A 25032-nucleotide genomic window follows, 5' to 3' on the forward strand; every position below is an offset into this window, starting at 1 on the left:
ATAGATTCAATGTCTGATCACAGAATGATTGCTTTTGAAATACTTCTCTCAAACAGAAGAAATCCTCTACCTCCTTTGATGACGAAACTCTTTGACACCAAGAGAGCAAAGTGGAGCCGTTTCAAAACCTTTTGCTCACATTTTGAAAAGGATTTCGTTCGAAGTTTACAAGAATGTTCTGATCCTGAACTGTTGGAGGTTCTAGTCGAGAGACTACAAGACTTAATCATCAGTGCAGCAAATGCTTCTCTCCCGTTTAAGAGAATAAAAGAACACATATTGTTTCTTGGAGGACAGCTGAAATTTCTTGCTTTAGAAAGCAGCTTAATGCCAATAGACGAAGATTTCAAAGAGAGAAATCTCTGCTTATAAAGATATCTACAAGAGAAAATATCTTGAAACCAGATATAATTATAATTGCAAATTAAAGGAAGCAAAACTAACCTCCTTGTTTAGGGATCGACAAAGCGGAACCCGTCCGGGTCGATCTAAAATTTAATTTAAAATCATGTTTCTACCAAATAAAAATTAAAAACTTACCCCTCTCGCATTATGAATAAAATGATAAATAAAATAAAACTGGGCAAGAATTAAACAACACTTAGTCGAAAAACAAAACCATTATAATATTTTCTTTTCTTAAATCAGAGTGACAGAAGACGTTCTGTCCTTCTTTTCTCCTCAATTACATGATGTGAACTACTGAAAAATACTCACACAAAAAAAAGGAAAAGAAATAATAATAATAATACAGCTCGTACATATAGTACCTCTGTCTCCCTCTGTTGGGAAGCAGTGGGAGTCGCAACATCCTCCCACCATTGGAATTGCAGTGCGCCTAAACAAAATTCCAATTATACAAAATATTGTTCCGAAATAAACATTACTGTGCATAGAATCAAAAAATAGCTATATATATACACATGCAACTACAAAAGTTGAAAAATACATATGCTCTGCATAATAACCCATAATAAAAGTTAAATATTCAAAATTTGAGTATATCAAACATGTATAAAAATGCATGACATTCATAAAATAAATACATATTATGTAGTGCGACACATATTGTTGATTTTGTTTGCACACACGACTGTTGAGTGTCACAATATAAGTCTGTCCGGTATTTTCAGCTCTCGACCGAATCTAGACCTTCTCTGTTCACTGAATTTAATGACCGGATCTTGTGAGTCACTCAATTCTAACGGGTAAAGTCTTTGTACAGGTCGAACTAGAGTTCCAGATCTCGTTTGGAGTCTTACCACGCGCGTGCTACCGTCTCTGCTGGGAAGAACTTCTGTTATTCTGGCCATGGGCCACAACACTCTTTTCTTGTCTTCCAGTCCCACCAAGACCACATCGCCGACTTGGAAGTTCCTTCCTAGTTCACTTGACCGTTGAATCAGCTGACCCAAATACTCCTTTCGGAAACGGCTTCTCAATTCATCTCGGAGCTTCTGACGGTACTTGAGCCTAGCGCTGGAGCTCTTATGATCAATCACGTCAAGATCCGGAACTCCTGATGTTGGGATTTCTTGGAGAAAGGATGCTGGAAAAAGCGCCACCAGGTCGTCAGAATTCTCTGATACGAATGTGAGAGGTCTGCGGTTCACTGTAGCCTCAACGTCGCAAATGATCGTATAGAGTTCTTCAAAATGCAGAGATGATCGGCCTAGGACCCGCACTAAGAGTTCTTTGACTGATCTTATCAGTCTCTCCCACCATCCTCCCCACCAGGCTGCAGTAGGAGGGATGAATTTCCACTTGGTTGGAGATAAACGCTTATCGTTGGTAACTTTCATCGAATCAATTAGTTTTAGCGCATTGCAAGTTCCCACAAAATTAGTTCCATTGTGGTCTTCCACAACGGTCAGACCCTTGAAGCGATTTTCCTTGACGGGAAATGGTTCTCTTTGCACCGACAACCAGAGGAGATTTTCTGCGTTCTCCTTCTCCTTCGGATCCTCTAGATTCTCTTTTGGGATGACTTTTTTCTGTGCTCTCAAGATGAATCGTCTCACCCAGCAAAAGATACGCACAATGCGAGAGAAGTTAGAGAAATTTTTATACCAACTAAAATTTTCATTATTATCATTAACGCTTAAATTTACAGTGGACGATTTCTTTCTTTCTACAGTTACTAGACGCTCATCTGTATGCACTTCTAGACTAGGCCAGGTATCTCTATTTCCTTTCAACCATAACGGTCCCTTTACCAGGCAATCATCGAGTGATGGATTACTACCACTTTTACAAGAAGCATCAAACACAGGTCGGATTTTGGTGGTCAAACTATCTGGTTTTATGACAGGATGATGGGGCAAATAGTGGCATTTTCGGTCTAACTCATTGTCGGGTACCTTTTCTATTACTCCTTCCTGTTCCCATTCATTAAATACTCTTCCATAATCATCATAAGTAGAGGTTCTTTTCAGCTTGTGAGTAACGCTATACAACCTTTTCTCGGCTATGTGTCGATTGGAAGGAATACCTTGACGTCCGTCCAACCATGGTAATCCTACACAGTATCTACCATCTTGTTTCCTATCCAGTGATCCACAAAATTGTTCTTGAGCGTGCTCTTCCTCCTCTGCTTTAGTCATATGACTCCTGTTTTCGCCAATGCCAATTGTTTCCAAGCTCCATAATTCTGGAAATTTTAACTCCCTTATTGATAGATTTGTCACTGTCATAGTGCTAGCGGAGCGGTCAATTGGACATTTGTTATCATTCTTCTCCCCACATACTGTCCATCCCCACTTTGTTTCGATGGCGGTTAGACCACTTTGCAACTGTTTCACTCGTCCGGTCAAAATCTTACCATATATGTCTGCGCCTATCAGTACCTCAACTTCTGGGCAATTAGTTCCTATATCGGTTAACCATATTTTATTAATTTTGAGCTCTTCTAGTAGCTTACTATCAAGGGCTAACCGTGGGATGCTTCCGCAAATCACTTCCTGACTCAAAAATTCGAATTCTAACTGTGTTTTTTTATATCTATCAGTTTCCCCCAGAGTTGCACGAAATTTCTTATGGGGTTTAGCACTGATTGTTGAACCCCCGAATAAGGTATGCGATATGGTTTCCAATGTGACGCATTCGAGGCCCAATTCTTCGACTGTGGACCGTTTAATATATGACTTTTGCGATCCACAATCTAAAAGCACACGGACTTGCTTTGAGAACTTCCCCGTAACCTTAAGCTCTAATGTCATTAATGCCACAGATGAAGTACATTTCTCCTGAACAGATGTGCTTTGCACAGTGCTTGAATCTGAAGAAAGATTTTTATTATCCTCTATCGTACGTTTATCTTCTGCCTTTCTCAAAGGTGTTTCAGGACATAGTAACGTGAGATGATTCTTATTACAAATATGACAACGGACGAGGGTACGGCAAAATTTTGCAATGTGATTTCTTTTAATGCATTTCATGCAGCATTTTTTTTCTTTAATTTTTTCTAATTTTGCATTCAGTGAAAGAGACATAGCCTCAAAACAATCTTTACTCTCATGTGAGGGACGATCACAAAAAATACAGTTCAACTTAACGTTCCCAGCATGTAGGTTTATTGCTGTGGGAAGGGGAAAATCTCCTTTTTTCTGTTTTTCTCGCGGTCGTTGATCCCTTCCTCCCTCGAATCCCTTTCTTGCCAACAACACCCTTTCCTCATTTTCTACTTCATGGTGCAGAAAAGACATGAGTCTCGTTAACCTTGAACTTGGTTGTCGTTGAGGGGGAAATTCTTCCTTGGGAATGGAGTGCACATCTGTAGAATTATCTAAAGCGGGGGAGGAAGAATACGAATAGCGTTGCCAGGCCCTTAGAATTTCTTCTGACAAACAACTTTCTACTAAGGGATATAGCCAAGCTCCATTGCTTTCGAAATCAACACCCATAGATTCTAAGGCCCGTAACTGAGCTTCTATGCTATCTACCAATTTACCCAAGGGCAGCTTATTTTTGTTATGGCCTGAATTATCAATTATCAACTTTAATAATTCTCTTACATAGACCTCAATCAATAATTCGGTTTTACCAAACCTCTGTTTTAAAGCATTAATTGCCTTTTCATAATTTTCCGTTGTGACAGGATATGCATTGATAAATTCTTTGGCTTTGGTTCCAGATTGCATAGCCTGGCACAAATAATGAAATTTATCAATTTCGCTCAATTCATCATTATCATGAATTTGTTTGAATTGAGCCCAAAATGGTAAATAATTGATTAACTCCCCATCAAACTTCTTAAGCTCAATTTCTGGCAATTTATACTGAGTACGTCTATTCGAACTAATGACAGATTCTGCCTTACTGCCCTGTTCTGGACTGGCATTTTGTAATGCCTCATGTACCAAACGTTTAATGGTAATAAACACATCTCTATACTCTTCCGTGGTATCATGTTCTTTTGAGACATTATCATCACTGACATCTTTCAAGTCTAGAAGTGCATCTAGAACCAAACTGTCTAGATTTTCTAATTTTTCTTTTAACTCTTCAAGCTTGGTAAATTTATCTAGAATTTCACTCTGATTCACTGGTTCATTACCTAATTCCTCTTTAAGAGAGTTTACCGTTTTTGTGAATGAACTTCTAATTGGCTTTCGTTGTCTAACTAACTTTTCCATGATGGAAATTCTTCAAATAATATACCTTCGATTAAAATCTAAACTTATTTCACTTGGAAAATCCAAAAATTGTTTTTCAACTAAATCTAAAATTATTTAATTTAAAAACTCTTAAAATCAGAAATTCTTAATCCTGGCTGGCTCGCCACTTGTTTAGGGATCGACAAAGCGGAACCCGTCCGGGTCGATCTAAAATTTAATTTAAAATCATGTTTCTACCAAATAAAAATTAAAAACTTACCCCTCTCGCATTATGAATAAAATGATAAATAAAATAAAACTGGGCAAGAATTAAACAACACTTAGTCGAAAAACAAAACCATTATAATATTTTCTTTTCTTAAATCAGAGTGACAGAAGACGTTCTGTCCTTCTTTTCTCCTCAATTACATGATGTGAACTACTGAAAAATACTCACACAAAAAAAAGGAAAAGAAATAATAATAATAATACAGCTCGTACATATAGTACCTCTGCCTCCCTCTGTTGGGAAGCAGTGGGAGTCGCAACACTCCTGGAAGACATTTCTATCTGATATTGATACTCACAATGTTTGGAGAAAATTTACAAATCAATCGAAAACAATTTTTTGAGGACCGTTGAAGTATCTGGTTATTGACATTTCTCCAGGAGTTTTTACGGCAACGTATGGCGAGTCCATCAGCGCAATCATTGATAAGTCTTTTCCTCCAGACGAGAGAAATGACGATGATGATACTCACAGAGCCATCCGGTCCAATGCTGCACTTCCATTCGAAACAGCTGATGATGTACCTTTTACGCTTGATGAGGTGAATGGTGTAGTTAAGAAATTGATACTTGGGAAGTCTCCGGGTCTAGATGGAATCGACAATGACATTATTAAGCATTTTCACCAATCTTTCCCTACGCTATTGCATCTCTTATTCAACAAATGTTTACAACTCGGCGTATTTCCTCTGTCGTGGAAAAGAGCGAGGGTGGTACCTATACCGAAAAACAGAGCATCTAAAACTGAAATCAATAATATCAGATGCATCAGTCTTCTGTCTTGCCTGTGAAAATGCCTGGAGAAATTATTCACTGTGCGTCTATAAGATGGCATTTTTCGAAGACAGGTCAACTGAGTGATGACCAGTTTAGATTCACTCCTCAGCGCTCAACGGAGGACGCCATTGTGCGTTTGTGTGATGTCGTAAAGAAGGGAAAGATGAAAATGAAAAGATACAATTTTATGTTTCTTAGACTTCAAGGGAGCTTTTGATAACGCATGGTGGCCTGGGAGCTTGCATCTGCTGAGGAAAGGTGGAACTCCAAAGAACATTTACTTGCTGGTCAAAAGTTTTTTGAAAAATCGTTCAGCAGAAATTTCTCTCGGCAATGCTTCTCGAGTCTTTTACCCGAAAAAAGGATGTCCGCAGGGATCGGTATCTGGATCCTTTCTGTGGAACTTAATAATAAATGACCTCTTGAGTGTGCTTTCAAATTACGAATACTGCTCAACGATTGCTTTTGCTGATGGTCTGCTTGTGATTGTTCAACGGAAGAAATTTACTGATACTTGTGCGAAATTTATCAGGTAATTCTTGATCTGGTTACTTCTTGGGCCAAATCTTACAAAATGGAATTCAATCCTGAAAAAATTAAAGTTATGACGGTGCATAAAAAATGTCCGGATGAAGGTGGAGTCTGTAATTCCGGATGGAGTGGCAGTTGAAGAAATGAAATATCTAGGAATCATTGTCGACAAAAAATTCCAGTGGAAAAATCACATCACATACCTCTCTAGGAAATGTGAAAGCGTTTTGAATGGCCTTTTGAGAGTCTCTCAAAATACGTTTGGATTGAAATCTGATGTCTTGTGTTTGATATGCAGTCAGGCCATCGTTCTTATTTTTACATATGCTTGCAGAGTTTGGGGCGATTCCATGAGAAAGAAAATCAATCGTAAGAATATTCTGAAAGTTCAGCGGAGATTTCTTTTGTGAGAATTGTTAGAGGATATCGTTCAATTAGCTACGAGACACTATTTGCTATTTCTGGGCAAACACCTATTGACATCCTTATTCTCTATAATAACGAAGCCAAGAACATGGTTTCAAGAAATTGTGATAATAATTCCCTCTTTCGGGTACAGTTCCTTTTCCATCTCTTCCGCACCCAGCGAGACACGAGCTGCTATTGCACCCGTAATTTACAATGAAAAGTCTTTTCCTAAGTACGATCTCATCTGTTACACTGATGGCAAAGTGGGTCTCGCTTACGTTGTTTATAAGCAAGGGGATGAGCTCCTTTTTCGTCAATTCAGATTAGAAAATAACTGTTTTGTCTTTCAAGCCGAGCTCCTCTGCTTGAATCTTGCCACCAAGTGGATTTCATTTTGTGTTCGAAACAATAATAGCGCGCTGATCTGTTCAGATTCTCTCTCTTTGCAAAGTCTACAAAATATAAATTCAACAGAAAAACTTGTGGTGGAGACACAATGTCATAAATGATCTTAAAAATAAAAAATATATAATCGATTTCACACATGTTCGAAGCCACTGTGGCACCACTGGGAATGAGAGGGCAGATGATCCCGCACGGTCTGCTGCACTTCTTAATGTTATAGAAAATGTGAAAGTTCCAAAATCTCACTATAAATATATTTATCGACACAAATCAATCCATCAGTGGAACACAGAATATGTCAGTTCCAAAAATGCCAGGCCGGTGAAGAAATTCTTCCCTTCGATTCTGGCGAGAATGAAATGTTACCATTTCTCCACAAATTTCCACTTGACCCAATTTATTACTGGGCATGGGAATTTTCAAAGTTATCTCGCCAGAATGAAACTTACCAGTAGTTCGCTGTGTACATGTGAAACCGATGAAGAAGATCCTACGCATGTTCTTCTGTCATGCAAAAATCTGATGAAGGAGAGGATTCATTTCAGAAAAGAACTTAAGAAACTGTCTATTTCTTGGCCGTCTGCATTGTCCGATTTGGTCAGATCAAAGGAAGTCCTTCGCATTCTAAAAATATGTGTACAAAATATCTTTGCGAAAAAATAATTGGTTTCTAATTTATTTTTTGTATATCCAGTGTGTACTATTGTACATTCTCATTTTCTTTGCAAGTGCTGTTTTTGATTTTTGAATAATTAATCAAATTTTCATTTAATTACTAATTTCTTTTATTTTTAATTTTTTCTTTTCTCACTATTTTCATGTATATATATTTTTGTGTGGTCGTATATTTTCTATTCATGTATGTATTGTAATTTTTTATTTTTACATGACACCATATGGCATTCACTGGTGCTATATTGCGCTTTCGAATTGCATCCGTATGTTGTTATTGTACATATTGATCTGATTTATCCTTTCTTTTTGTATCACGCTGTATTGCAAATTTGAGTTTCTTGAATCGTATATGTTTTTTGTTGTTACTTACGCTTGTAAGCCTCGTGGCATACTCTGTGGAACACGGGGAGTTGTTTCTGAAGGACCCAAATAAAAAAAAGGGGGGTTATGTTCTGGTTCAAATGTTAAATATGGAATTCATGGAGAGACGACACCGCCGAAGCTCTGTTTATGAAACTTGGTCAGTAGTTTTCTTTCAAGACGTAAAGACTTACTAAGAAGTTGGTTTTCCAAAATTTGGCATTCAAGGAGGTGATAAGGTGTTCAAATATTATAGAATGTATATAGAAATCATGCCGAGCCAAAACCGATGGAGCTATATTTATGAAATTTGGTCAGTAGTTTTACTTCATAACACGAAGTCTTCCAAAATTCAACCTCGAAAGGTCTGGACACACACATCCACACCGCACCAGTACCGTAGCTCGGGCACCAGTTGGCCGTGACTCGGCTCCTCTCCCTTCAGAATATTTATCTCCAAGTAACAACTTTAAAATGTCTCCCATATTTTCATACAAGAGAGAAAAAAGATTTTGAACCGTTTTTTATTTAGGATATGTTCAAAGCAAAACAATGAGTCATTTATAGAACATTGGATATCAAACACAATTAGTTTTACAAGTTTACAGCATTATTTTAACAAAAAATCTTCCCGGAAAAATTTTGTTATATGCTATATGTGAAACATTTAAACTTTATTTTTCCATCCAAGTTGGGAAAATGTTTATCTCTATGTGTTATCTTAAAATTCCACCAGGGACACAGGGGGGGGGGGCAGGTGCTTCTAAACAATTTTGGGGCATAAAAAATGTTTAGGACAACCTCCCTCGCCCTTAACAAGACTTCATATATTTTGTGGGGATGGGGGAATCGGCATACAAAATATACACGATCGATGAGAAATATCCATACAAAAAAATTAAACGCGCAATTAAATTGAAATTAACACAAAATTTGATGGAGTTAGTTTTAAACTAATGTGAGAAACCGTTTCAAAAAAGTCATAAAAAATTTAGAATTGAGGAATCAAAATTAATTGAAAGAAATAATTCCAGTACCAATGAAAATTCAGAATTAGCAAAAGAAATAATTTCGGAATTTATTAAAATTTTGAATTAACGGGAGAAATAATTCCAGAATTATTGAAAATTTAGAATTAATGAAAATCAAGAAATAAATGGATCTAATAATTCCGCGATTACAGAAAATTGAGAAGCGAAATATAATGTGCTCTCGTCTTTTGTAAATATATATATATACTCTCTCTGTCTCGAGATCGCACCGTCAATGTAAAAATATAAACTAAACTAATCACTGACGGTGCGGACTCGTTGCGGTGACGGTGCGGAGATGTGTGAACGGCTGCATTGCTTAGCTTTGTTCAATTCATTTACCGAGTGATGACCTACACTCGGCTGACATACGTGTAGGGCATGGTGCGGATATTAGTGTCCAGACCTTAGGGGGGGGGGGTGATAAAAGGGTTCAAATCTTATACAAAGAAATCACATCGATCCGAAACAGCTGGAGCTATATTTATAAAATTTAGTCAGTGGTTTTATCTTATGACGTAAAGACTCACCAAGAAAGGTTTTCCAAAATTTGACCACTAAAGGTGGTGATAATGAGGTTCAAATGTTATATAGAGAAATCATGCCGAGCAAGATATAGAGAAAACAGCTGGAGCTGTATTTATGAAATTTGGTCAGTGGTTTTATTTGATGACGTAAAACCTTACTAAGAAGGGGTTTCCCAAAATTTGACCCCTAACGGGTGTATACGAACGACGAACACGCCGTTATATACGGAGAACGCAAAGGTTTCAATTATAACGAAAAACGTTTATTAATGAGATGAAGCAAAGGTACGACTGACTCGAGCCGATACAAAAGAACATCTGCCTCAAAAGGCGGGAAAAATAACATAGATAATAATTGTGTAAGCGTTGCCATCTAGTGGCGATACAGAGAAAAAGAATAATATGAAATACTACAGCTACACACAAACATACTCCCACCCTATCAAGAATATATACATAATGTCATATTATTCTTGATACATAAGTAGAACACATATCTTAGCATCTGATTAACAAATTAAACATTTCTTTTAAAAATACCCCTAGTAGTTCGAATGGCGACTACTCAACATAGCATTTCTACTTAGATGAATTTCATGATCATTATCAATATAAATATGTTTAGTAGCACCTGCAGGTGAACAAAATCGTTGAAGAGCTGCAATAAATGCACTGGGTGTAAGATCGATAAACTTCGATATGAACAGCCTTCGGACAAATAATACAAAAACAGCGGTATATCCTTTTGCCGGAAGTCATTCGCGACCTCTGTGTTGTTGTATGTTGACAGGTCCTGCAAAGTCAACTAAACAAGCTGAAAGAGAACGATTCGAAGAGGAATGTCGAAAACGTCCTCCCACCCGTAAGATACCATCACCACACCTTTCAACGGATGCATTTTCAGAAGAGACATCCCAAGAAAAAATATAATCAATTGATTCCAATGAATTAGAACGCCACTTTCTCAAATGAAAACCATGCTCTCTGAAAACACCGATAAGCTGCGGCGGCGAACAAATGTTTATAGCACTTGTCAAATCTTCACAACCGGATACTATATCGTCAACATACGTGTTGTTCTTAATGACGTCAGCAACAGCTGATAAGCTCTCCTCACAGTTCAAGGCCACCTGATGCAATAATCTAGTAGTGGGGAAGGGGGCCGATGATGTTCCGTAAGTTACCGTGCACAGTTGATAATTCTCTTGGAAATGCCTCTCACAAAATTCCTCTTCAGGGGAGAGGCAGATTTCATGGGACACTGTAGGAATTCTAGTGTTTCATCGATATCCAATTCAGAATGAAGACATATCAAATTAGTATTAGACTGACAGTTATTATTAGCTCCATTACATTTTTTAGGAATCTTTCCTGACAGTACCCAACCAAACAATGTATTTTGGGCGATGAGTGCACTATCGTTATCCCGTATTTGCCCTGGGCGTATCAAATAGAAAAAATGCTCAGCTCCAATAATAATGTCAATGTTTTTACACTTATCAAAGTAAACATCAGCTAATTTAAGCGAATCAGCATAAGCATTCAGTTCATCCGAAAGGACAAACTCATTAGGCAATGGAGTCGTTAACTTTCTCAAGATATACGAATCAATGTCAATATAATGATTATCATCATAGGTAGAATACAATTTTAAGTTCACTAACCCTCTAGTGGTACCGGCATCCACAGCTGCTACTCCTTTCACAGTAAAGCGCACATTTTTGCGGAGAATACTCAATGCTTGGACACGTGCCTCACTGATAAAGGAACACTGAGCGCTCGAGTCGAGAAGTGCACGGATAACGTGTTGATTACCTGATGTATCCAAGACGCACACTTGAGCCGTGGGCAATAGCGTACAGAAAGAAACATTAGCAGAAATATTTGATTGCAACACTGTGGAATCATGCACCTTATACCCGGTAGATACAGGCATATCCGATAACGCAGCGGTAACACTGGTGGACACAACTTCGTGCAAAGTTGAATGATGCCTCTGATCACATCGCGAACACCTGAACGACGACGAGCATTCATAAACCTTGTGAGAGCTGGAGAAACAGTTGAAACATAACTGTTTCTTGCGAACGAAGTTTTTTCTGTCTGTCACTGACCAAGACTTGAAAATGTGACACTTACGTAGTCCGTGGTGTCCGTGACATGATGGACAGCTCTTGACGATACCGCTAGGTGACAATGTTGATTTCTGTGGCACCTTGATTCCGCTTGCTGACCTTTCAGGATTGAAGATCTCGAGGGCAGCGCATCTTGAATTGAAAAACTCGAGGAGGTTTCCGAACTTTGGAAAATCTTGTTCTGCCATCTTTTGAGCCCAAAGCTGTCGCGTTTCTGGATCAACTTTTCCAGCAAGATTTCAATCAACCAAGGGTCCAGAGTAACAGCTTCATCGGCAGTGGCACGCGAACTTCGAATAATCTCATCCGAAGTATCGGCAATGTGTCTGAGTTTCGCTTCATCAGGAGTAGAAACCGGTTGCTGTTCGAGGAACGTCTTTATCAGGGACGAAATTATGACCACCTTCCTATCAAAACGAAGCAATAATTTTTCCCATTTCATGTATGTGGCTTCTGACACTGGTATGTGTTTTGATCAGTGCCGCTGCATTACCCTCCAAGAGGCCCTTCAAGTAGCTGAATTTCTGGACGTTCGTCAAATGCTCGTTTTTGTGAATCATCGATTCGTACAGGTCCTTGAAACTGTTCCAGTTTATATAAGACCCCGCGAATGACGGAATGTTTATGCGAGGCAAATAACTGTCTTTTACCGCAGTAGTAGTAGACGGTGAACGCGTCATCAACTGCGAAAGCACTCGTTGTTGTTCCGCCAGCTGCAGCAGAATTCTTTCAGTACGGGTGTCCGCGTCGGAAAGCTCAACCGTCGTCGTGTGCACCTCCGTCACGGCAGCCAGAGCTCGTCTCAATTTCGATTTCGTTGAAAGATACTGCTCTTCCACCTGAGCAATTTCTGATAAATCCTCATCCAAGCATTCGTCATGGCGAACGAATTCCTCGAAGACATTCTCGAGCCTTTCCAATCTGGTCGTGATGTCCTCGTGGTCGAACTCGGTTGCGCTTTCGATGAAATGCTGGATTCTTGTGATCGAAGCCTTAGCTCTTCCTCGATGAGCGACGATGTCCTTAGTTGACATGATATCAGGACTACTTTATGCAGTGAGTCCCTGTTCGGGCGCCAAAAAATGTATACGAACGACGAACGCGCCATTATATACGGAGAACGCAAAGGTTTCAATTATAACGAAAAAAACGTTTATTAATGAGATGAAGCAAAGGTACGACTGACTAGAGCCGATACAAAAGCACATCTGCCTCAAAACGCGGGAAAAATAACATAGATAATAATTGTGTAAGCGGTGCCATCTAGTGGCGATACAGAGAAAAAGAATAATATGAAATACTACAGCTACACACAAACAAGGGGGTTATGAGCTGGTTCAAATGTCAAATAGAGAAGTCATGCCGAGCCGACACCGCTGGAACTCTATTTATGAAACTTGGTCAGTTTTTCTATTTGATGTCACAAACACTCACTAAGAGAAGAGATTTGAAAAACTTAAAACCTAAGGGGGAGAGAGAGAGAGAAAGATAAAGACGTTCAAATGTTATACTGTATATAGATTTATAGAAATCATCGCGAGTCGAAACCACTGCAGCAATATTAATGAAATTTGGTTAGCAGTTTTATGACGTTCTCACTAAGAAGGGGGGTTTTCGAAATTCGGCCCCTAAAATGGTCATGAGGGGACTCAAAATAGCCGCATATATATGCGGCAATCATCGCTGAGCCAAAATCGCTGAAGCTACAGATATGAAGTTCGCTCGGTAGTTTTATTTTGTGATTTAAAAATTCATTAACGAGAAATTTTTCCAAAATTCAAACTTTAAGGGGATCATAAGTGGAGGGGGGGTCAAAAGTTATATGGGACAATCATCGCTGGGCTCTGGTATCTATAAATATGAAATTCATTCAATATTACATTTTTAATATAGAGACTCGCCAAGGAGGGATTTTTGGAAATGCAACCCCCAAGGGGGTCATTAGAGATTCAAATATTACTGGAGGGAAATCATCGTCTAACAATTTTCAGATTACCAAATCCACGTGAGCGAAGCTTGGATAACAGCTAGTACGATATACATACATGGACTGTGTGATCTGTTATGGGGAACTCTTATGAGAAAACTGCTTTTGAAATATTGATTTGCATTTGCCATAATGAGCACCAGTCCGAGATAATGTTATTATCATCTACACCATCTGGGAGTTTTAATACAAATACGAACACAAATGCCACAACAGGCAAAATGCCGTACGAGGTGACTGAAGAAAGATGCCCATAAAAACATGAATGTGTTTCAAATATAACCAAAACACAGCAGCCCAATATAAAAGCATGCATTACGAAAGAAAAACTAATAATTAATACTATATAATATACTGCCCATAAAGAAAAGGTTTTGGTTGTTTTATCTAATTATGGAGGATAGCTTCTCGTTTTGTCCCACTATATTTTCCGTAATTCTTTTTAAATTTATCAATCGTGTTATCGTTTAAAACTCCCGGAGTTATGCTATTGGGCCGAATTAATAAAAAGAAGGAAATGCTCGCGAGCAAAAGAGTCGAAGTAGAAGCATTGCAGTAAAAGCAAATGCTGAAAGCGCACACACACACAAATCCTTCAATCTGTATTAATAATGTTTACCTCTTACTCTCAAGGAAATCCTTCTCATCGATGAGTAAAAGGTGAACAGGAGCCAATCACGTTGTCCCCTGGAAACCAGCTGTTTTGCCCTTTAACTTCCTTCTCTGCAGGGGGCTCTTTAATCTGAATCTCGAACTGATTGCGAGCTTACAAGTTTTCATAAATGTTATAAATTTGAGTTGAAACAAATATTTTATTCGGGATAATTGTCTCTATTACCTTACCTAATTTTTTTCTCACCACTTTTCCTTAACGTCGAAGGCGATTTCTATTCCCATCATAATCCAAATCTGCGGTATCTTCATCTTCTTGAGGGTCCCCTTCATATGGTTCAAAGTTAGAGTCTCCCAAAGATTTGGCTATATTATGCAAAGCAACACATGCCATCACAATTTTCGGGATATTTTCCAGTTTTACATGACAAACATATTGCAGGATAGAAAATCTCCGCTTCAGCTGTCGGAAACACCTTTCTATGATAATTGTTTCTTTTTTCAGAAGGGCATTGAATTTCTTTTTTGCACTCTCGGCTGCATTTGAGAATAGAGTCATCAGGCAAGGTTCTAGTCCATAGCCGTCATCAGCCACTAGAACCGTGTCCTACATTTTATGCATGGCTTTTCTGACCTCAGAATTTCCCCAGATTCAGGGGTCGTGAACAAATCCAGGCCAACATCAACACTCGTGAAATTTATCTGCCATCACCAGTTGCATGAATATTTAGAGTTGATTTCCCTTTACGGTTATGTACTCATCGCCATGGATTTTAAGTTTCATTATCCCTACATGGGCATAATCGATCACACCAATAGCTGTTGGAAAGCGATATTTTCTTGCCATAATTCTTTCCTCTAGTATTTCATCTTGCATAGTAGAGAATTTCATCCAGGTATCGGCCTGCGCTATTACACGGTCTACGACAGCTCGTACAGTCAGCGATACTATTGCTTGCGAAACTCCAAGTTCTTCGCCAATTCCATTTTGATAACCAGGATCAGCGAAATACCGCAAACATTTTCATTTTTTGCGATGATGAAAGCGCACCGCCTCTACATTCGACTTTTTCATCTATTAAGTAATTTGTAAGCCATTCCATTTTTTTCTTCAAAACGAAATAACCTGTTAAAATCAGAGGTATGTGGGTTTCGACGAGACTTGTAATTTTTCACTTTTCTCACGTTCACTAACTTAGCCATAGCGGAATGAAAACGCAGAGCAACCTTTCCCTTCAAGGATGAGTCTGCTACTGACCAGCCTCATCATTTCTGAAGGATTTGCTCTTGCAAGTAAGTAAAAGGTGCTTTTTACTAATAACCACTTACTTCAGTCTCCAGTAAAAGGTCAACTGAAGGAGGATTTGCTTTTACTGATAAAATTTTATTAGTATGACATCAAGGATTTACTTCATTTTTTACAGGTAAAGGGTTTTCCTTCTTTTTTTCAATTCGGCCCATTCTAGTTATGAACAACCCTGTTAGAAGAAACTCCCTGCGATACCACAACCTGGAATTGTCCTTAACTAAACGATGTACTGGTTTCCTCTTTCCGAAGCAGTTGATTGACGGTGTACGAGGTATTAATAACCCATGGTCCATCCTATCTGTCCCGTTGAACTTTTTAAACACTTCGATCACATATCCTCGACACTTGCATTCCTCCAACGTAAAAATATTCAAGAGATCGAGTTTTCTTCATAGCTCAAGCCTTGTGTGCCAACAAGAGGGCCTCACTGGCCGATAATTCGACACGGTTTCTCTACTACTCTTTTTAAATATCAGAACCACATTTGCAAGTTTCTAATCCCCTTGGACAATACCCTTATCAACACTACTTCTCTAAATCTGTGCAACTGGCCCCAACAGTTTATCAGCACATTCCCTAAGGACTGTAGGATAAAATATCATCTGGTCCTGGTGTTTTGCTTGCGCATAATTTTTTTTATAAGTTTTAATATCGTATAAAACCTTGTAAAAAAATCAAAGAATGTCATACTTCATGTAGAGTTAGTGGCTTTTCAGGTTTTCTCTTGCAGTCAAAACGCCCGTAAATGGCAGCATACTTTCGAATTTCTTCCATTCTTCTAGGGTCGTCTTGAGGCATTTTCATTACATTCTAAGAAAGAATAAGAACAAAAAATGTAAGATAGTATATATTGATTGGTACAATGCTTTTGATAACTTGCAACCGTTTCATCACCGAAGACAGGAGTTACGAATGGAATATTCATTATGGAAAGCTTAATGCAACTCTCACGAAAATAACAAAAGATAAAGTCAAATGAAAAATCGGGAATTCCTAACACGTTAGACACACGGTGCTGTTTTCAGAAGATAAATATAACCACTGTCACGCTCGCAGGGGATCCCACTAAGGATGGCTAGAAAATCTTAATCTGGTTGCACACAAAGTTACGCCAAAAAAATCTGTAAACCGTGTACCATAAGAAGCTAGGTATGATTTGTAACATAAAAAAATGATTTACTTGCTATGTGCAATGTTTCTATGCATTTACCAGATGTTTCTTTCCTTAAAAATTAATATTTTCTTTCATTTTTTTTCAGCCATAAAAAATTGCACAGTTTTCAAATCAAATCTCGCAAAACTTGCAGGAAATTTCATAACGTACAGGGAAAAAATTAGTTGAACTTGAAGTAAAAACATTCAATTTGCGATCTGATATATCCACTTGAATGAACTAGAGGCCCCTTTATACGTACGCTTTTGCGCGCGCGATAGCTGTAAACAAATTCAGAACCGCCTTCAAGAGTGCGCGTGTAAAGGTAAATAAAGTGTACGGTGTTAGGAGTGCGCACTGGAACTGGTCATTCCAGCGTTCAATCGCGGACTCAACATCGTACGTCCAAACGCAAACCAACCCTACACGCAAAAACGGGGCGAATTCCTCGTCTCCTACACATAGGGGGAGATAGACTTGGAAGTCTGGGGGGCCACGGTCATTATTGCTGGGGCGCAAGATGATGATGATGTCAATTCATATATACATTAGATCAGTAGACTCCACCTTTGACACTGTGTGCTGTGTGAGGGGGGGGGGGGGTAATGCCTCCACGCCCCCCCCCCCCCGCCGTATCTCCGCCCATGCTGCTACATCGTATACTTTCTTCTAAAAAAATAGATTTATACAATATAAATAATTTTTTCAGCGACAATATTTTTTCGAATTCTATTGATGATTTTTCTTCCTTTTTCCGACGAAATGTTATTTTAAAGAAATGATAAATTAGTTTCAAGTACCGTAATTACATTTATTAGGTTACTGTAATAATTTACGAACTTTGATTTGGCTCCTTTAAGCACTGACATTATTATTAGATTTATAGATATGTTAGATTACTATTATTATTTTGATAACTTCGCAAGCTTTCATTTACGCTCAGGGTGTGGAAAAATTTAAAATAGTTTAAGTTGGGGGCTGTTAACCCCTATAAGCATATTTTTGAAATTGGAAATAGATCCGGGGAACACAAAGTTGATGTTTTTTAAGTCACGACTAAAAAGGTTTAGAACATCTGATCTAAACTTGACACTTGTATATATAAGTTTAACCTCGACACACTAAAAAAAAATTTTAAACGGGATTGAGGGTTGTGGAAAAAACTTCCATTATCTGAATGTCTGAAGGTTAACAATGATGCTGTTTAAAAAGAAGCACCTTATTCATTAGATCCAGTCAAGTCTGTATTCATAGCTTCACGAAGTATTCAACTCACAGCAGGTGTTTAGTGGATAATGTGCTGTACTTTTCCATGATAAAATCACAAAAGATGTCCAAGGTCAAGCACTGTTCAAAATACAAACTAAAAGGGACGTTTCGTATTATAAGATTATCACGGACTTCATTTAAATGGTCCCATACATACCTCTTAACAAGGGAAAAAGTTAAATTTAAAAAAAGTTATATATTAAAACTACTATTTAACCGTTTATTTATTTGAAATTTTTTCACATATTTCTGATTAAATATGCTATCCTATGCTAGTATAAAGTTTTACTTATCTTTAATACTTAATTTTTTAAAAATTTAAAAAACTGCATTAAAAACAGCTTGCGCGCATGATAAAATGACATGACCTCAATATAACCATACAATATTAAAATTAAAATAAAAAAATGGTTCATTTCATAAAATGAACTAAAAGATTGAAATTGCATTGACTCAGTCTCATTTAAAATTTAATTTAAAATTTAAATTTTCAAAAATTAAAAAAATAATAAAATAAATTTCTTTTTTTTATAAATCAAATATTTTTGAATGGATACGAAATCTTTTGATTCATTTTATGTGTGAAAAATGAACCGTTTTCTTTATTTTAATTTCAATATTATATGAGTATATTCATGTCACGCCATTTTATCATACGCGCAAGCTGTTATTAATGATTTTTTTTTTTTAATGTTTAAGAAATTAAGTATTAGAGATATGTAAAATTTTATACCTACCGCATAGGATAGCGTATTTAATCAAGAATATGTGAAAACAATTTCTAATAAATCAATGGTTAAATAGTACTTTTAATGATATTTTAACTTTTTCCCATGTTAAGACGTATGTTGACCCCTTGTGGGGATCCGGTGTATTATTGCTAAAAAGCATAGAGTTTTCATACGAAGCCATGTGGATGACACGGCCAGCGGCAGCTCACTCGTATGTTCTCGATGTATAATTACCCTTTTCTGTCTTCGTCGTAATAATTGTTCAAATAAATATTTTATTATGTTCGCGGAGAGATTTCAATATATTTGTCAACATCATCGCGACCCCCTTTTCTCTCTACCGCGACATTGGTAACCCATAGTTCCAGTAACATCGCTACCTTCAAGATGTCTCGCCGCCTCATGGTCGACGATGGTCATTCCTGACTCTTTCGCGCCGTTGGATTATCATCTACGGTGATCCTTTTAATTCGTCCACTTGCTCGGTGACAGATTCTTCGCTGAACATTTTTCAGCGCTCATCGAGTCTCCCGTTCAAGGGGTAAGTTGCGTTTTTCTTGGCCGCCGCTTAGTTTACTTTTCGCTCTGTCAACTGAAACTCTGGCAAATTCAACTATGGCAATGCCGCCTCAACCTAAACTTGCTCGTATCGCATTGCGCGCACCTCCCTTTTGGAAAAATAATGCCGAACTATGGTTTATTCAAGTCGAATCTCAATTTCTGGTTTCCGGCATCACTGACGACAAAACGAAATTTCACAACGTCGTCGTAGTATTGGATAACGATGTATTGCTTTCCGTTAGTGACATTGTTCGCAACCCTCCAGACGAAGATGCTTACGAAACGTTGAAAGGTCGTATAATCAACCAATATGCCGGATCCGAAAATGCGAGATTACGCTCTCTCCTTCAGGTGATAAGAAACCTTCTCGGCTCTTGTGGCAAATGAAGGATCTAGCTTAAGATCACGTTTCCGATGACGTTTTGAGATCATTGTTTCTACAACGACTACCGATCAACATGCAGCAAATCTTGTCGGTCAGCAAGGATCAACTGACAGAGTTGGCGTTAGTGGCTGAAAAAATCGCCGAAGTCACTGATGTTTCACCGATTATCACCGCTGCTTCTAGCAACACGGTCATTCAAAACCTCGAAAAGAAACTGGAAGCTCTCACCAAACAAATTGAGTTCTTGGTGTGAGGGCGTTCACCGACAAAAAAATTTTCAACACCGAAGACCATCATACTCAAGAAATAGAAACAATTCGCGAAACAGTGTTTCCACCGAATCTCTCTGTTGGTATCACAGGTGCTTTGCTGCAAAGGCTCGCAAATGCATCAGCCCCTGTAATTTTTCGGGAAACGTGCAGGCTCATCAGAACTAGCGGAATCTGATGTTAGCCGCCTCAATTGCCGCTTATTCATTCCGGATCGCAATACTGGGTTGCGTTTTCTGATCGATTCAGGCGCGGCATGTTCCGTCTCCCCGTGAATCACATACGTGACCGCAAACCAGCTGTCGACGAAAACTTTATTTTATACGCTGCCAATGTAACCGCTATTAAAACATATGGCAATAAGCATTTAGTACTCGACTTGGGTTTATGCAGAGACTTTACTTGGTCATTTTTCATTGCCGATGTCTCTAGCCCCATCTTGGGAGCTGATTTTATGCAAAGGTTTGAATTATTACTTGATATCAAGAACCGTCGACTCTTTGATCAATTGACATCTCTTAACGCACAAGGCAATGTCTTGCCTGGGCAGCCTCCTTGTTTGAAGACCATTTTCGGTACTTCTTGCTATCACTAGCTGCCATTACGCAAACTGCTCTCAATCAGATGTCTGTTGATCACTCCACATCACACTTCATTCTCACCGATGGTTCACTTGTTGCTTCTAAAGCTAGACGTCTTAGCCCAGAAAAGTTAGACGCAGTTCGACAAGAATTCAAAATGCTCTCAGCTCAGGGTATTGTTCGCCCATCTTCAAGTCCTTGGGCGAGTCCCATTCATCTCGTGAAGAAAAAAAGGTGGGTCCTGGCGTGTCTGTGGCGACTTCCATAGACTCAATGCTGTTACAATACCGGACCGTTACCCGCTGCCACACATCCAAGATTTTGACATGGAGCTCAGCGGAAAAAAAACTTTCTCCAAACTGGACCTTCTGAGAGCGTACAATTGAATTCCTGTCAACGAAAAGGATGTTAAAAAAAACGGCTGTCATCACCCCATTAGGACTCTTCGAATATACTCGCATGGCCTTCGGTTTAAGAAATGCAAGCCAGACTTTCCAACGATTTATAGATGAAATTGTTCGTGGTCTCAATTGCTACGTTTACCTTGACGACATTCTAGTGGCTAGCGAAGACGAAACCACGCATCTGCAGGACTTGCGCAAAATTTTTGAACGTTTTAACAAGTATCGCGTCGTTCTCAACGTCAGTAAATGTATGTTTGGCCAAACCTAATTGCCGTTACTTGGTTACCTCATATCTTCGAGAGGTATATCACCATTACCTGACAAGGTCAGCGCTATCACCGAGTATCCGAAGCCTACCACCGTGTACGATTCGATGCGCTTCTTTTCTCTCATAAACTTTTACCATAGGTTTTTGGACCAAGCAGCCGAAAAGCAACCTGCACTCCACGACCTGGTGAAAAGTAAGAAGCAAAAGGACGAGACTCATATTACTTGAACTCCTGCAACTGAAAAGGCTTTTCAGACTTGTAAGGACATGATTGCTAATGTTGCAATGTTGGTTCACCCTAAGCAAGACGCTGAACTGGTTCTTATGACCGATGCCTCAAGCACAAGTCTTGGAGCGGTACTGAATCAAAAGCACTCCACTTCAGTTGAGCCCACTGCTTTCTTTTCTCGCAAGCTTACCGCAACGGAAAAGAACTACAGTCTTTACGACCGAGAATTGCTGGGAATCTATTATGCTGTTCGACACTTCCGTCGTTTCTTTGAGGACAGGCAGTTCACCATATTCTGTGACCATAAGCCTCTGCCTTCTGTCAGAAGACAGACAAGAGCTCTCCCAAGCAGCTACGACAACTCGAATACATATCCTAATTTTCCACTAATATAAAGCACGTTTCTGGTAAGCAAAACACTGTTGCCGATGCGTTTTCTCGCATGGCTGACATAGAAATGCCCAGCAATATTGACTATCACCTGATGGCACAGGAACAGTTGCATTCCTTACAGCCTGACAGTTCCGGACTTGACGTGAAACCGTTTGCTCTTTCTTCTGATGGTTCTGATCTTCAACGTGACGTCTCAACTGGTGTTATTCGACCTCTTGTACCAGAAAGCTTACGAAAAGCCGTTTTCGACTCTATGCACTCGCTGTCACACCCAAGTGGTCGTGCTACAACAAAGTTGGTGAAAAGCAGATTCATATGGCCATCTTTGGAAAAAGACTGCATGCATTTTGCTAAATGTGGCATGACTTGTCAGAAGAGCAATGTCAGCAGACATGTCAAGTCACCACTCGGACAGTTCCCATTACCCAAATCTCGGTTCAGGAACGTCCACATTGACATCGTTGGCTCTTTGCCATCTTCACAAGGCTACACGTACTGTCTCACACGCGTGGACAGATTTACTCGGTGGCCCGAGGTGTTTCCCATGGTTAACCCTATCGACGGCTCAGGGTCGAACACAAAACCTCTTCAAAAAAGTTACTTATTTTCACAAAATCGTTTCAAAATGACCACAGTGTCACGTGATTCTAGAATGCTTTCCCCCCAATATGTGACAATGGGTAATTGGCATGTATGATAATCCGTCGAGAGGGGGCTGAACCGAAGTGACAGGCTGGTAACGCCCGGTGATTGACCCTTTCTTCCCCGAAATGTACTTTCTCCTTTCATTTTCTCCAAAGTTTTTCTATTTTCCGAACTAAATAAAAAACACATAAAGGCGGTATATACCCAAAATTTTGAACGAAATGATTGTAGTGTGTTTATAGATGCTCAGCATTCTATGGTAAATAACTCTATCAATATAGATTAGCTTTAACAGGCAATAAAATTTACTTGCTTTCGCTTGTGAAATATTGATATGATTAACTTGGTAAGGGGCCGTTCAAGTATTACGTAAGCAAATTTTTAGCCATTTTTGACCCCCCCCCCCTTGTCAGCAAAATTTCGTCATCAGCTCTGCCCCCTCAGATTCCTAACTCATATTTTCATAAATGGTGGTTGATGACGTAAGCATTATCCAAACTCCCCACTTGTCATCAAAAGTCAACAAACCGGAAACCCCCTCCCCCACCCCACCCATCGATGTAATACTTGAACGGCCCCTAACGGAATGTCAGAACGTATACTAAGAAGAAATTACTAATCCATCCACCAGGTATTTAAAATGTCCCAATATTTTCAAGTTGAACACTCTAAATATTCTGAATCTCGAAAAGCATTCCATGCCCCTTAATATTTTAATTGTATTTTTTAAATTTGATAGTGTTGAAGTATGTTCTCGCGATTTTGAGGTTCACCTAAAATGTAAATTTTTTTTGAAAATCGAAAAGCTTTTTCGTAAATAATGTGCGTTGATTAAATCAGTGTTGTTGGAATTACTACTATTTGAGGCAAGGCATTGTAACAACTGATATTTATCAGTTGTTACAAATCTATTTGAGCAAAACTACAGCTACTTCCCAACCGAGGAATATCATTAAATAATTAATATATCAAAACTTTCGGGTATAAAACTGCTTCTCATTGCTTTACTCACATTGTTTTTGAATATTCATTTATTTTTTTCATGATATCTTATGATCGTGGAGTTAATTTCGAAAATGAGCGTAGGTTTAGTGAGATTGAATACGCATATTAGATATACAGTCATTTGCATCGGAATATAATAAAATAATTCTCTCTGAAATATATAAATTTCGTGCATTAAATCATCTTACAAAAAAAAAAAAAAAATACATGAAAGCAAGTAACTTACTGAAAAAAATTTTAAATACACAAATACTCGAAGTAAATAAAGTCGCTGGAATTCAAAACGTGAAAGAAAGTTGTAAGTAGAGCCCGGATTAGACGCTAAAACATGCACTAAAAATAAAGATGAATCTGCATTTTTAAAAATGTCGAAATACACCATGAAATAAAAATACCCGGTCTTTTTCAAAAAAATTAGAACACCCTAGAAATTTACGAGAGCAGTTCATGAAGATCTCAAGTTGGAAAGCTCAAATTAAGGGTACTGTTGTAATTTACATTTTCATCTTTCCACCTATGTGAATTGTTGCAGCAATTAAGTAATAGCTTCTAAGAAAGAGTTAAAATCATGATCTTATTTACAATAACCCCAGAAGGCATGAAATGCACTTATACTGGAAGAAAAAAAAATAATAGTCAGTACGGGAAGCACTTCGCATACGGAGCCAGGTCGAAATCCCCAATAGTGGAAGCAAATCTTGCGTAGGAGGCACATACAAGTTCTGATGGAAGACTGTTCCATATTCTTGCCACACGGCATCTATATCCTTGGAAAAAACAATCCCTTCTAGCCATTGGTATTCTTATTTGGAAGCGATGCCTACGTAGGTTAACTTGCCTGTCTATGATCTCAAAGAAAGGCTCTCTCGATGGTAGATAAACAATTTGGTGGACTAGTTTGTAGCACATCTTCAGATCTGCAGCGATTCTACGCCATTCCAGTGAGTGTAAACCCAGAAATTTAAGTCTCTGGCAATAAGATAGACCGCTCATGCCAGGTATTCGTTTAGTAAACGACCTCTGTGGCTTTTCGAGGAGCTGTATGTCCTTGATTTTGTAAGGGCTCCATACTTGAGAACAGAACTCCAGAGTCGGGCGAACGTACACACAGAAAGCATATGACAACGTATGATGGAAAATGCAATTTATTTCTCCATACCATACGTCTTCAACTTCTTCGTTTGAAGATGAAAAACGCAGATAGTATCAAGAATTCGCCAATGTGTATCAAACCTCATCGATATTTCGATGGTTTCGTGATATCTGATGATTGTACCCGCTACTAATCGTATCAAGAGATTGCGGACTCGAGCAAAAATAAATAAATAAATAAAAACCGATCAATTGCAAATCGCTATCGGCTCCCCGATAGCGAAGATGGGATTTATGGCTGAGGCTCGATTCGGGTCTGCGTCGGACACTCATAAATTCAATGTCTTGATGCATAAAATCCATGGCCAAGACCAAAGATGGCCACAGTACAATGTATTCATACAATA

General features: G+C 38.6%; 1 protein-coding gene across 4 annotated transcripts in view; it reads right to left on the minus strand.

Moving 5' to 3' along the window:
• LOC149080464 (NGFI-A-binding protein 1-like) overlaps positions 1-25032 on the minus strand; it is a 567589-nt gene that overhangs the window by 193499 nt on the left and 349058 nt on the right. For all 4 annotated transcript variants that reach the window (XM_089239575.1, XM_089239574.1, XM_089239577.1 and 1 more), the window contains one exon: positions 16331-16450. In XM_089239575.1, coding sequence (XP_089095701.1) covers positions 16331-16450 — 120 coding nt within the window. The remainder of the gene's footprint in view (positions 1-16330; positions 16451-25032) is intronic.

Source organism: Pholcus phalangioides, unplaced genomic scaffold, assembly GCF_987345545.1.
Source record: "Pholcus phalangioides strain wild (caught in Gottingen) unplaced genomic scaffold, Ppha-v1.0 ptg000011l_1, whole genome shotgun sequence".
Lineage (NCBI taxonomy): Eukaryota > Metazoa > Arthropoda > Arachnida > Araneae > Pholcidae > Pholcus > Pholcus phalangioides.